The sequence below is a fragment of the Callithrix jacchus genome, chromosome 3, assembly GCF_049354715.1.
Source record: "Callithrix jacchus isolate 240 chromosome 3, calJac240_pri, whole genome shotgun sequence".
In the NCBI taxonomy this organism is placed as follows: Eukaryota; Metazoa; Chordata; class Mammalia; order Primates; family Cebidae; genus Callithrix; species Callithrix jacchus.
This window is the reverse complement of record NC_133504.1, coordinates 192,756,457-192,768,942: the sequence shown is the minus strand read 5'-3', so window position 1 is coordinate 192,768,942 and position 12,486 is coordinate 192,756,457. Positions and strand designations below refer to the sequence as shown.

General features: G+C 48.2%; 1 protein-coding gene across 12 annotated transcripts in view; it reads right to left on the bottom strand.

The window, feature by feature from the left end:
* Positions 1-12,486, bottom strand: part of LOC103792162 (zinc finger protein 141-like) — a 117,928-nt gene that overhangs the window by 98,740 nt on the left and 6,702 nt on the right. For 8 of the 12 annotated variants that reach the window (XR_013533259.1, XR_013533258.1, XR_013533256.1 and 5 more), the window contains exon 1: positions 3,562-3,726. The exons of the other annotated variants lie outside the window; for them this stretch is intronic. Coding sequence is in view for 1 of the 8 variants with exons in the window: in XM_035294427.3 (XP_035150318.1) it covers positions 3,562-3,564 (3 nt within the window). In the remaining 7 variants the exon portion in view is untranslated. Of the gene's footprint in view, positions 1-3,561; positions 3,727-12,486 lie in introns of those variants that run through there. 12 annotated transcript variants of the gene reach the window in all.

The window sequence follows — 12,486 nt, the reverse complement described above, 5'->3', positions numbered from 1 at the left end:
CTTATCTGGCTACAAACCAAGAAGACTTTATAAGTCATTTCTCTTTGTCTAAAATGGGAGCAGAATTAGACCTTGCTGGAAGACTGACCCCAGTCTGCACAGGACATCCTCAAATCTCTCATGTACAGATGCTGGTGAGAGTGTCCCCAGTGACCTTGGGCTGATGTCCACATAGTGATCCAGGCAGGAGATTCAGGCTGAATTTGTGGGGTACGAACAGAAAATGGAACAGCCCTGGCCAAGCTGCATATCCTAGATCCGGATGTAATATCCCCTGTCCCTGACCAGCTAATGCTGAGGTAGGGGAAGGATAAACGTACTCTACTCAAGTAACACAATTTACAGGAAGGCATAGTTGTGATTATGGCTTTGGATATTTTGTGGCCCTGACATCCCACTGCCAAGGTGCTTGTTTACACTTACAGATTCCGCCATAAGATTCTGTTCATACCAGAAGCCTCCCACACAGCTATAGCAGGTTACTGGACAAGATCTGGAAAACTCAAAGGGCTCCACTCTGAAAGTGGGGCTTAAGATGTCTATGTTGGTCTCTCATGATGCAAAAATGTCTTCTAAGAGTTTTCGGTATGTTTTCAGCCCACAGTCTGGTCCTGTCTTGTGAATAGTAAGCAGTAGCCAGTTTTTAAGTGCAGATTCTAGGTGAGATCAATGTGCCTCAGCATTCTTGGGAGTTACAGCAAGCACAGTAAAACCACAGGACAGATCCTCTCATGGAGGCTCCTTCAACACACTGTAAAGAATATTTTGACCTAAAAGGAAAAACCTGGGGTAAACATAAGTAGAGAGTTTATTTGGGCCAAAGCTTGAAGATGCAACGCTGAAGTATAAGCTGCCCTCTATATACACTCCAATTAGAAGCAGTTATGAGTATAATTTTAAAGGTAAAAAGGAAAGCAAGAGGGAACTGATAAAAAAAAGTTGTCAGAAATTCTTATTGGTTTACAGAAGTAAGTGGTTAGTGATTGGCTATATACGTTGTTAACCTATCAGGTGTGGGTTATAGTGTCCAGTATGGTATTATCAGGTTAATTTATAGTCATTTGTGGCAATAGCAAGCAATGTCAAAAGACAAATAGTTCAAAGAGAGGTACAGTACATGACTGTGGTCTCATTTTAACGTATCACTGGGTCTGATAACTAAAATAACTTGTATTTCTCAGATGAAAGTTCTGTTCTTCTCACAAATCCCAGGACATTCAGAATTTGGAACTGCACATTTAAGACCTGGAGGGGTGGTGGGCTGTGCACATTTGTGGGCATTCAGGCAAAGATAGGAGGGAGTTGAAGTTCTCAGGTTTAATCAATGCACACGTGTGTTCCTGGTTGGGTTTATGGGCCCCATAATCCCTGAATCAGTGTCAGATGTGAAGATGCCAGGCACGCTAAAGGAGGAGAAATAACTGACTGCAGTCCTAAAAAGTTATTTTGTAGAAACATAGTATAACTGCTATAGAAGGGGCTGTAGCTCTCAAGTGGAGAAACCATTCTAATTCCCGATCTGGGGAGTACTTTGCTGCACTTTGGGCACTCTGCCACAAAATTGTGGGTTGTGAGTGGAATCCTGAGAAAGGTTTTTCTCTAAAGTGAAGCCTAGTAGGCACTTTGTGTATAACATCTGATAATTCTGGACACTGTGTGGAAAATATAACTAAAAGCAAAATCATCTCTAATCCTAAAAAACTGTCCACAACAATAGAAAAGCAAGAAAATATTTTGTAACATAATTAAACCAAAATGTGATGTGCATCACAGGCAACCTACCAAGAGATTGCAAATACAGAAACTCACCATAATTAATTCTCAAGCAGAAGACATGAGAGCACCATTTGTCATATACAGTTTATTATAATTTCACTCAGTAATTTGGGAGGTCATCTGGGTTTTCTAATTGGTAATATTCATAGAAAAAATAAACTTCCGGGCCAGGCACATTGGTTCATACCTGTAATCCCAGCATTTTGGGAGGCTGAGGTGGATGAATCACGAGCTCAGGAGTTTAAGACCAACCTGGTCAATATGGTGAAACCCCATCTTTACTAAAAATACAAAAAATTAGCTGGATGTGGTGGCACACACCTGTAGTCCCAGCTGCTCAGGAGGCTGAGGCGGGAGAATCACTTGAAATGAGGAGGTGGAGGTTACAGTGAGCCGAGATTGTGCCACTGCACTCCAGCCTGGGTGACAGAGCAAGGCTCCATCCCAAAAGAAAAAAAAAAGAAGGGCTGGGCACGATGGCTCATGCCTGTAATCCCAGCACTCTGGAAGGTCGAGGCGGGCAGATCACGAGGCCAGGAGATAGAGACCATCCTGGCTAACACGGTGAAACCCTGTCTCTACCAAAAATATAAAAATTACAGGGTGTGGTGGCACGTGCCTGTAGTCCCAGCTACTGAGGAGGCTGAGGCAGGAGAATCACGTGAACCTGGGAGGAGCAAAGCTGCCATGGGCACAATTCCTCAGGGTAGAACCCTGTCCTTGGAGGAGTGTGGGCATGCATATGCCCAGTGGGCGTGCTCAGGAGTGGGTTACTGGGTGGGGGCTGGCGGCAGGGTGCAGGGAAGGGATGCTTCTCAGAACTCCTTTGCTCTAAGTTCCCAGTCCCCTCTCCCCCGGAGGCCTGGAGGAACAGGACAGCGCATGTGCAGAACCCGGCCGGGTCTCCCGCGGACACCCCACATCTCCCTCCAGCCCAGGCTCAGCCACATCTGTCTTCTGACAGAAAACGTTCGGAGTTTGCTCAACAGCAGTCAGTGCTCCACCCCGACGGGACGTCCAGCACCTCACTAACGACACCACCCAGAGTCAGCGCCGGCCCCACAAGCTCAGCGCTCTTCCCGCAGCCGCCCCCCGCAGACGCCAGTCCCGGCCTCTGGACACGCGTCCTCATTTCCGAACCCCGCCCGCAAACCAAGGGCGCCCACACCCTCCTCGGGGTCAGTCACGTGGCAGAACCGCTCAGAACTCGGCGGAGCGCCGGGCGCACCCCCGGCGGGGTCTAAGAGACGCCCCCCAGAAACAGCCACGCGGGGGAGACGCCCGGGGCGAGGGAGCTGCTGGGAAAGGGGGCGGCGGGCGATCCGCTTCGCCTCCCCACACCCCTCACAAGAGCCTTTCCTTCAAGACCGCTGACAGCCCCCAGAGCGCGAGCCACGGCCGGGGCCGCCCCGTGCACGAGTCCCCGTTTGCTCACGGGAACCCCAGGTTTTCACGGAGCCTCCATCTAATCCGAACAGGGTCAAGTAGGGACGGGACCCCGGACCACAGCGCCGCCCACGCGGGCACCGCGGAGCTCCTCAGCTCGCAGCCCGGGGAAGGTGCGGGGCTGCGGGCGCAGAGCTGACAACAAGGGCTGCAGGCTGGGCCAGAGCCGCCGTGCGGGGACCGTCGGGAGCCCGGGTCCCTCCGCGGAGGGGACTGAGGACCGACGGCTGAGCGGCGGCCGCGGGGACTCGGCTCCCAGACTCCGTCCCGCCGCCGCCATTTCCCGCCGGTTCCGATGAGGCCTCCCCAGCCTCGGGACGCCCTGCCCCGCACACTCACCATTTCTGGGCTTCGGGGTGTCGTGGAGTCTTAGCTACGAATCACCCGAGACCCCAGGTCACAGAGCGACGGAGGCCGAGGCTGCGGCTGAATCACCCCGGCCTCCCTGAGGGGGCGGAAGCAGGGCGCCGAGGCCCTAACCGAGCTGGGGCTGGAGCAAAAGCCGCGCCAGATCCGGGATCCCGCCCTCTGTCCTCCGGCTGTGCGCCTGATTGGGCAGTTCTCAGTCTAGCGCCCTGATTGGATGTGGCTCCAAGCTCCGCGGCCTCAGGCTTTGAGTGACAGAAATTGCGACCATACAGCGCACGGAATGAGGCAAGAGTGACAGACTGGTTCCTGCAGGCACTTGCAGGCAGGCCTTTCTGTGCTAGGCCTGCCTCTGCTGGGGGTTCATTTTTAACCCTCTGGTGTGTAAGGTTACACGCATTTATAAATTGTGAACACACGCGCGTGCGCACACACCGACACACGCTTGTTCACAAATGGAAACAATGCTATGACAACTATTTTAATATTTTAGATTTCATAACCTTTCTGGCCTCCGGTCTTTTGAGCAGGACACCTGAGATTTGAAGAGGGAAGCAATGCTCTAAAAAATAAAACGTAGCTGGGCACAGTGGCTCACGCCTGTAATCCCAGCACTTTGAAAGGCTGAGGCCAGTGGATCAGGAGGTCAGAAGTTCAAGACCAGCCTGGCCAATACGGTGAAACCCTGTCTCTACTAAAAATACAAAAAAATTAGCTGGGCATGGTGGTGGGCGCCTGTAATCCCAGCAACTAGGGAAACTGAGGCAGAGAATTGCTTGAACCTGGGAAGCAGAGGTTGCAGTGAGCCAAGATAGTGCCACTGCACTCCAGCCTGGGAGACAGAGGGAGACTCCGTCTCAAAAAAAATAAATAAATAAAAATAAGTTATATGTGAATTTACAATTTTTTATTAGCCACGTAAAAACTAATAATAACAAGAAACAAGTGAAATTGTTTGTGATCATTTTAACTGACTATATCCAAAATACTATTCTTTTAATATGTCATCAATATATAAGTAGAAATAAAGTGTATTTCTGATTTAATTCTTCTAAATTCACTGTGCATTTTTTGTTCACAGCACATTTTACTTCAAACCAGCCATATTCCAGGTACCCAGTAGCTTCATATAGCACGTGGCTGCCACACTGAGTGTAGCCCTGAGGGCTCTGACCTCAGGGGAGTGAAAGCCTTTCAACCTCTTTTCTGCTGGAAGTGAGGGAACAGCCTCTCTACCAACTTCCCCTCAAGCTGAAGGGTGGGTGGGATAGTGACCCTAGAGAAAGCAGAGGCCCCAAGCAGATAGTGTCCATGTGTCATAGTCTCCCAGTTGCTGTTTGGTGGAGGTGTGGTGGTCTCCTCAGTTCAGCCAGGTCTGGGCTCTCATCCCATGACCAAGAAAAATGAGGCACATGGACACTGGAGAGTGAGTAAAGCAGAGTAGGATTTATTAAGCAAAAGGAAAACTCTGGGCAGAAAGAGGGTACCTGAAAGCAGGTTGCCAGAAATGGGGCTGAGTTCTGGGTCTTTCTTTTGTTGTTTTTTGTTTGTTGTTTTTTTCTTTTTTTTTTGAGACGGAGTCTCGATATGTCACCAGGCTAGAGTACAGTGGCACGATTTTGGCTCAGTGCAACCTCCACCTCCCAAATCTAAGCGATTCTCCTGCCTCAGCCTCCCGAGTACCTGGGACTACAGGCGTCTGCCAATACACCCGGCTAATTTTTTTGTCTTTTTAGTAGAGATGGGGTTTCACCATGTTGGCTAGGATGGTCTTGATCTCTTGACCTCATGATTTGCCCATCTTGGCCTCCCAAAGTGCTGGGATTACAGGCATGAGCCGCTGTGCCTGGCCCAAGTTCTAGGTCTTTTATGTGGCAAGAACAAGAAAGTCTTCTGTGGGTTCTACCCAAATGGGAGGGGAAAATTCCCCACCAAGGTATTGCATCTGCACATGCCTGGGGTGGACCACAGTGACTCCATCTTGGTTATTAACTGTGAGTGCATAAGTGAATCTTACAGAGGAAGAACTAAAACCACAATGCTAATATCAAGTTAATGACCTTATAATGAGTGGGGTGAAGTCAAGGAAATTTAGGTTAACTTACTGTCGCTGTGCCTATGTTGGGACAGTCCCGTCTGAGCAACACCCTGGCATAAGAGGAAGTTCTTTTTTTTTTTTTTGAGACGGAGTTTCGCTGCTGTTACCCAGGCCGGAGTGCAATGGCGCGATCTTGGCTCACCGCAACCTCCGCCTCCTGGATCCAGGCAATTCTCCTGCCTGAGCCTCCTGAGTAGCTGGGGTTACAGGCGTGCGCCATCATGCCCAGCTAATTTTTTGTATTTTTAGTAGAGACGGGGTTTCACCATGTTGACCAGGATGGTCTCAAACTGTTGACCTCGTGATCCACCCACCTCGGCCTCCCAAAGTGCTGGGATTACAGGCTTGAGCCACTGCCCGGCCATAAGAGGAAGTTCTTAACCACATGTAGAAAATGAAATAAATAAAGGTTCCTCTTCAAATTCTCTTAGCCTATTAAGAGTAGCTAGTAGTCTCTTTCTCTAGGTTAATCTACTCAATGGCCTTTGTTATGTCTGCTAGCTATAACAAAGAAATGAGTGTATTTTGTGTTCTTAGTTCTTACATTTTAGCCTAGATACCTGCCCTGATATGCCCGGATAAGCCTGGGCAAGCCTTAGGTTATAGCTTCTTCCTCTTTCCTTATTTAGAAGTATTTTTGCCTCTCTCAGCATTCCATAAGCACTTCCTTTTCCTTTGTTCTCCTCTTCCCTTACCTCTTTGGGAAAGTTTTAAGTTGTTAGCCAATCAGATATAGCCTAGCATGTGAGGTCCGGTTCCAGTCAACGGAATCAGGACACAGCAATAGAGCCAGGTGCATTAGACCTAAATATGCATGCTCTTCCTTTGTTCAGTGCACTCCCATGGCAAGACTGCTGGCTGGCAGTGCCCTTTCTGCAGAAGAAAGCCTTGCTGAGAAACCTTTTGTCTGAATGCTGATTCTTCCCTGCAACATTGGAAGATAAGCACTTATTCCCAACAATTTGATGGCCTGTATGGGAAGCCAGTCCTAGGGGTAGAGAGCCGGGACCCACCAGTGTGAGGAATAAACCCGGATTCTCAGCAACGTGGGGGAAAGGGAGACTTGCTGCGCAGATGGCCAGGCAGCCTCGTGCATGAGCCAAGGTAGGAAATGTCCCAAGAGGGCGACAAAGTACTTCTTCACTGGTCAACTTCTGGAGGATTGAATGTGTGTATGCAGGAGTGTGCAAGGGACCTTCAGAAGGGAAAAGGGAGGGAACAGGTCAACCTCCCAGGGCTGGAAAGGCGAGACATCCCTAGGTTGAGGGGTTGGGCCTTCCGCTGGTTTCAGGAGATTAAACTACACCAGTACCCAATATGGGTAAACTTATAGTAAAACAAAGACAGGAAGCAAAGCTGACTCTGGTGATCAGAGTCCTCCCGACAGCCCTTTAGGGCATATGCTAACATATTAGAAGGATAATGAAAGGACTAAGCATAAGAAAAAAGCAACAAATGATAAAAATATTGCTGTTTTATTTGGATCAAAGAACTGATTCTCAAGCCTGCAGTTTTCTGGGCAAAATTTAGGTCAGATAAAGATTGTGTCTGTCAACTTCTGATAATGTATGTCAATAATAAGAGCCCCGTCTTACAAGAGGAGATAGATTATGCTCTCTGTTGGCGGCAGGGGCCGTCTTCCTTTACCCATTAAGGGAGGGACGGAAACAACCAGAGAGTAGAACAAAGTTGGGGGGACCTCACCTGACAAGGGTAAAGTTTTGTTTTTTTGTGTGTTTATTTTGTTTTTTTTTTGAGATGGAGTTTCGCTCTTATCACCCAGGCTGGAGTGCAATGGCTCAATCTCAGCTCACCGCAACCTCCTCCTCCTGGGTTCAGGCAATTCTCCTGCCTCAGCCTCCTGAGTAGCTGGGATTACAGGCACGTGCCACCATGCCCAGCTAATTTTTTGTATCTTTAGTAGAGATGGGGGTTTCACCATGTTGACCAGGATGGTCTCGATCTGTTGACCTCGTGATCCACCCGCCTCGGGCTCCCAAAGTGCTGGGATTACAGGCGTGAGCCACCGCGCCCGGCAAGGGTAAAGTTTTTATCCGTGAGAAACTGTCATATAACCCTCACATCTACCTGCACTTCTGTTCCCAGAAGGAAGGCCATGAATGTGAGTTGCCCAGATCCTTGATATTTTGAACAAAGAATTGAACAAAGCAATGACACACATGAAGGAGGCAGTAAAAACGAGGGTTTATTAAGTGAGAAAGCACTCCACAGGGTGGGTGTGGGCCCCGGAGAGCAGCTCAAGGATCCGGTTACAAAGTTTTCTGGGTTTTAAGCGCTCCTTTAGAGGTCCCTATCAGCTACCCCCCTTATCTGGATGAAGGATTTGGACCCTGGCCAATTAAAGCCTGAGGTGAATTGGTACCCCATGCAGTAAGAGCATTGTCTGTGCTTGGCCCACGGCCACTCCAAGGCACTCTCCTTTTCTATCAGAGAACTGGTGGAAGGGGAAGGGTTTAGGGACAGTAGCCTTTGATCCTTTGCTAGTCAGGTACGGGAAGATGAGGGTCTTCCTTTTGGTTTAGATGTAGGAAATTCATATTAATTGGCCTTAGGTTCTGTGCTCCCAGACCTTGGTGTTTTTTTCTTTTAGGAAGTCAACACAAATTGGCCTTAAGTTCCCTGCCTCCAGACCCTATTCTCCTGCCTGACTTTTATATAAGTCAAAGCAATGTTTTGTTTTGTTTTTTTTTTTGAGATGGAGTTTCGCTGTTGAGTGCAATGGCGCGATCTCGGCTCACCGCAACCTCCGCCTCCTGGGTTCAGGCAATTCTCCTGCCTCAGCCTCCTGAGTAGCTGGGATTACAGGCACGCGCCACCATGCCCAGCTAATTTTTTTGTATTTTTACTAGACACGGGGTTTCACCATGTTGACCAGGATGGTCTCGATCTCTTGACCTCGTGATCCACCCACCTCAGCCTCCCAAAGTGCTGGGATTACAGGCGTGAGCCACTGCGCCCAGCTAAGTCAAAACAATCTTAAATATAATTCTAAATAAAGGAAAAAGAAAATCAGTACTTGAGGGTGCCAGGCATCTGCAGCTAATCAATCTGTCTTAGCATCCTGGAATCCTGTCTTTAATCGATACATATACTGGCAAGTTATAACTCCATAACAAACACTCCACAACATACTAGCTCAGGACTGCGCTGGTTAGAAATTCAGGCTGGGCTCAGCCAGGCCATTCTTCTGGGTTCAGTATGGCTCCGTCCCGTGTGAGTGGTCAGCTGCTGGTGAATTGGGGGCTCTGCTTCTGCAGGTGAGCTGTCTATAAATGGAGGCACTTTGGCTTTTCTCAGCATGCTATCTTATCCTCCAGAAAGCTAGAATGGGCTTGTTTTCATGGATGTGGAAAAAATTCTGAAAAAGATAACAGAAGCACTTAAGACCTTTTGAGCCTGGGCCCCAAACTGGCACACTGTGATATGCACAGCTTTGGCCTGTGCAAATAAGGCAAGAGAGATTCAAGGTTTGGGAAACAGAACCTGTCTCGTGATGGGAATCACTATAAAAGCCACTTCCAAGAACATGAATACAATAAGAAAAGCTTTTTTTTCTTTCGAGACTGAGTTTCACTCGTTACCCAGGCTGGAGTGCAATGGCGCCATCTCGGCTCACTGTCTCAGCCTCCCAAAGTGCTGGGATTACAGGCTTGAGCCACCACACCCGGCCTGAGAAAAGTTTTTAAAAATTCTAATTTTGCAATCAATTTTATTATGTCTTTTCTTGCAGATAAGGCTTATATAACAGTCCCACATCTACTAAGCAGCTGGCTTGGACTCAGGATCAACATTGGCCTGACTCTGAAGCCCATGCCCCTCTATAGACCACATTACTCAGCCAGGTTTCCTAGTCCTTCAAAGGGGTGAAGATGGACACTTCTGAAATAGAAGCAAGATTTCTTTTTTTGAGAATCTCATCCCATCCATGCAGTACTCTTCACCATTGAAAATAATTCACTCTACGGAATGCTGCTGAAGTCTCTTGGAAAAACTGGAAAAAATTTGAGGAAATGGCTGAGCATTGAGTTTAGGAAATTAATGCCCAACATTACATTTTAAAATTGTGTGTGGTTTTTTTTTTTTTTTTTTTTGAGACGGAGTTTCGCTGTTGTTACCCAGGCTGGAGTGCAACGGCAGGATCTCGGCTCACCACAACCTCCGCCTCCTGGGTTCAAGCAATTCTTCTGCCTCAGCCTCCCAAGTAGCTGGGATTACAGGCACGCGCCACGATGCCCAGCTAATTTTTGTATTTTTAGTAGAGACAGGGTTTCACCCCGTTGACCAGGATGGTCTCGATCTCTTGACCTCGTGATCCACCCGCCTAGGCCTCCCAAAGTGCTGGGATTATAGGTGTGAGCCACCGCGCCTGGCCACATTTTAAAATTGTTATAGGAAAAATTTGAAAACATCTATAATGCACTCAAGACATCTGCAAATTCTTTGCATTTTTTTGTATTTGTAAACTACTTGTGATTTTTACTATAGACTAAATCAAATTACTGTTCCTGAAACAACTTTTGCTCTGAAGGCAAGTGACAGCAATAGGGCTGCTGATATATTTTCCTGTTGCAATTTAGCAACCACCAGAGTATGCTCTGAAGGGCAAAGATGTTTCTAAGACCCCACATTTAGGAGCAGCTATAGGGCAAATCCCCAGAGCACACAGAAATCACATACAAGCAATACATTCCGGGGGAACGATCCAAGATGGCCGATCGCTAACATCCCGGGATTGCAGCTCTCAGTGAAGGCGCGGAGAACTAGAGGACGCCACACTTTCAGACAAATTCTGGTCGCTCACGGAGCAGAAGATCCCCCAGTGGAGGAAACACATGGGTGGCCAGCGCGACTCTCATGGCTGGCGCAGCGGTTCCACCAGCACCTCCGCGTGGCAGCTCTCGGAGCAAAGTAAACAGGTTTGGAGGACCTGCACAGGCCCCCAGCACAACACCAGAGCCCGGCGCAGCGGCTGTGACGGCACCTCGGCACGGTAGTAAACGGGACGGTTCCCCTTCTGACCGAAGTTTGTGTTTGGAAAACTCTGTCCCTACCGTGAAAGCTCTCTCTCTCTCTCCCTCCCCCACAAAGAGGCTCCCTTATTTCTCACTTTACATACCGGCCCGAGCCCTCCCACCGCTTCTGCCTTATCAGCACTCCCCAGCTCCCCTCCCGCTGCTTCTGCCTCATCAGCACTGCCCGGCTTCCCGCCGCCCGGTTTCTGCCTCATCAGCACTGCCCGGCTTCCCGCCGCCCGGTTTCTGCCTCATCAGCTCTCCCCAGCTCCCCGCCGCCCAGGTCCCCGCCGCCCAGCTTCCCGCCTAGCGGTTCAAACTGACCAAACGTTGCCCACCACCTCAGCTTTCTCACTTCCCTACTCCCTCGGCCCTTCAGCCCCCTATAAAACAACCCTACCCCTCTGAGCGGCGCGGCCATTCTCCTCTTCCTCCCGGCTGGTCCGCCCGGAGGCTCTTTTCTCTCAATAAAGCCTGAACTTAAGGAATTTCCTCTAGCCTGCGGTCCGGTTTCTTTCCCAATGAGCCCAGTCTTCCCACAGAGGGTAGGTCGGACAGTTTGGAGCCCCGGGAAGGCAGAGTCGCCTACTACGGACACAAGAAGGTAGCCAGACAGGAGAATCCTGGGAAGAAAAGCACCATCAGTTTTAACGCGGCTGCTCTGGCCCTGGGAACTAACAAACTGGACGCCCACTCAAGAGACCTAATCTGAAAGTTGGTAAATTCAAAGACGACAGGAGGATAAATTTACAATGACGGGAAGAAACCAGCGTAAAAAAGCTGAGAATACTCAGTCAGAATGCCTCTCCCTCTAAAGATGATCACAGTTCCACATCAACAATGGAACAAGGCTTGATGGAGAACGAGCACATCCCAATGACAGAATCACTCTTCAAGGAATGGATAATAACAAACTTTGGTGAGTTAAAAGAACATGTTGTAGCGCAATGTAAAGAAACTAGGAACTTTGAAAAAAAGTTTGATGAAATCCTATTGAGAATAGACAACTTAGAGCGGAATATAAGTGAATTAATGGAACTGAAGAATACAATACAGGAACTCCGAGAAGTATGCACAGGTTTAAACACTCGAATTGTTCAAGCAGAAGAAGGGATATCAGAGGTCAAAGTCCAACTTAATGAAATAAAACGTGAAGAAAAGATTAGAGAAAAAAGGATAAAAAGGAATGAGCAAAGTCTTCAAGAAATGTGGGACTATGTGAAAAGACCAAATTTACGTTTGATAGGTGTGCCTAAATGCGACGGAGAGAATGAATCCAAGCTGGAAAATACCCTTCAGGATATTATTCAGGAAAATTTTCCTAAACTAGCAAAGCAGGTCAATATTCAACCCCAGGTAATACAGAGAACACCACAAAGATATTCCTCAAGAAGAGCAACCCCAAGGCACATAATCATTAGATTCACCAGGGTTGAAACGAAGGAGAAAATACTAAGGGCAGCCAGAGAGAAAGGTCAGGTTACCCATAAAGGGAAGCCTATAAGACTCACAGCAGATCTCTCAGCAGAAACTCTACAAGCCAGAAGAGAGTGGAAGCCAATATTCAACATCCTCAAAGAACAGAACCTTCAGCCCAGAATTTCATATCCAGCCAAACTAAACTTCACAACTGAAGGAAAAATATAAAATCTTTTATGAACAAGCAAGAACTCAGAGATTTTATTACCACCAGGCCTGCTTTACAAGAGCTTCTGAAAGAAGCATTACACACAGAAAGAAACAACCAGTATTAGCCTTTCTAAAAAT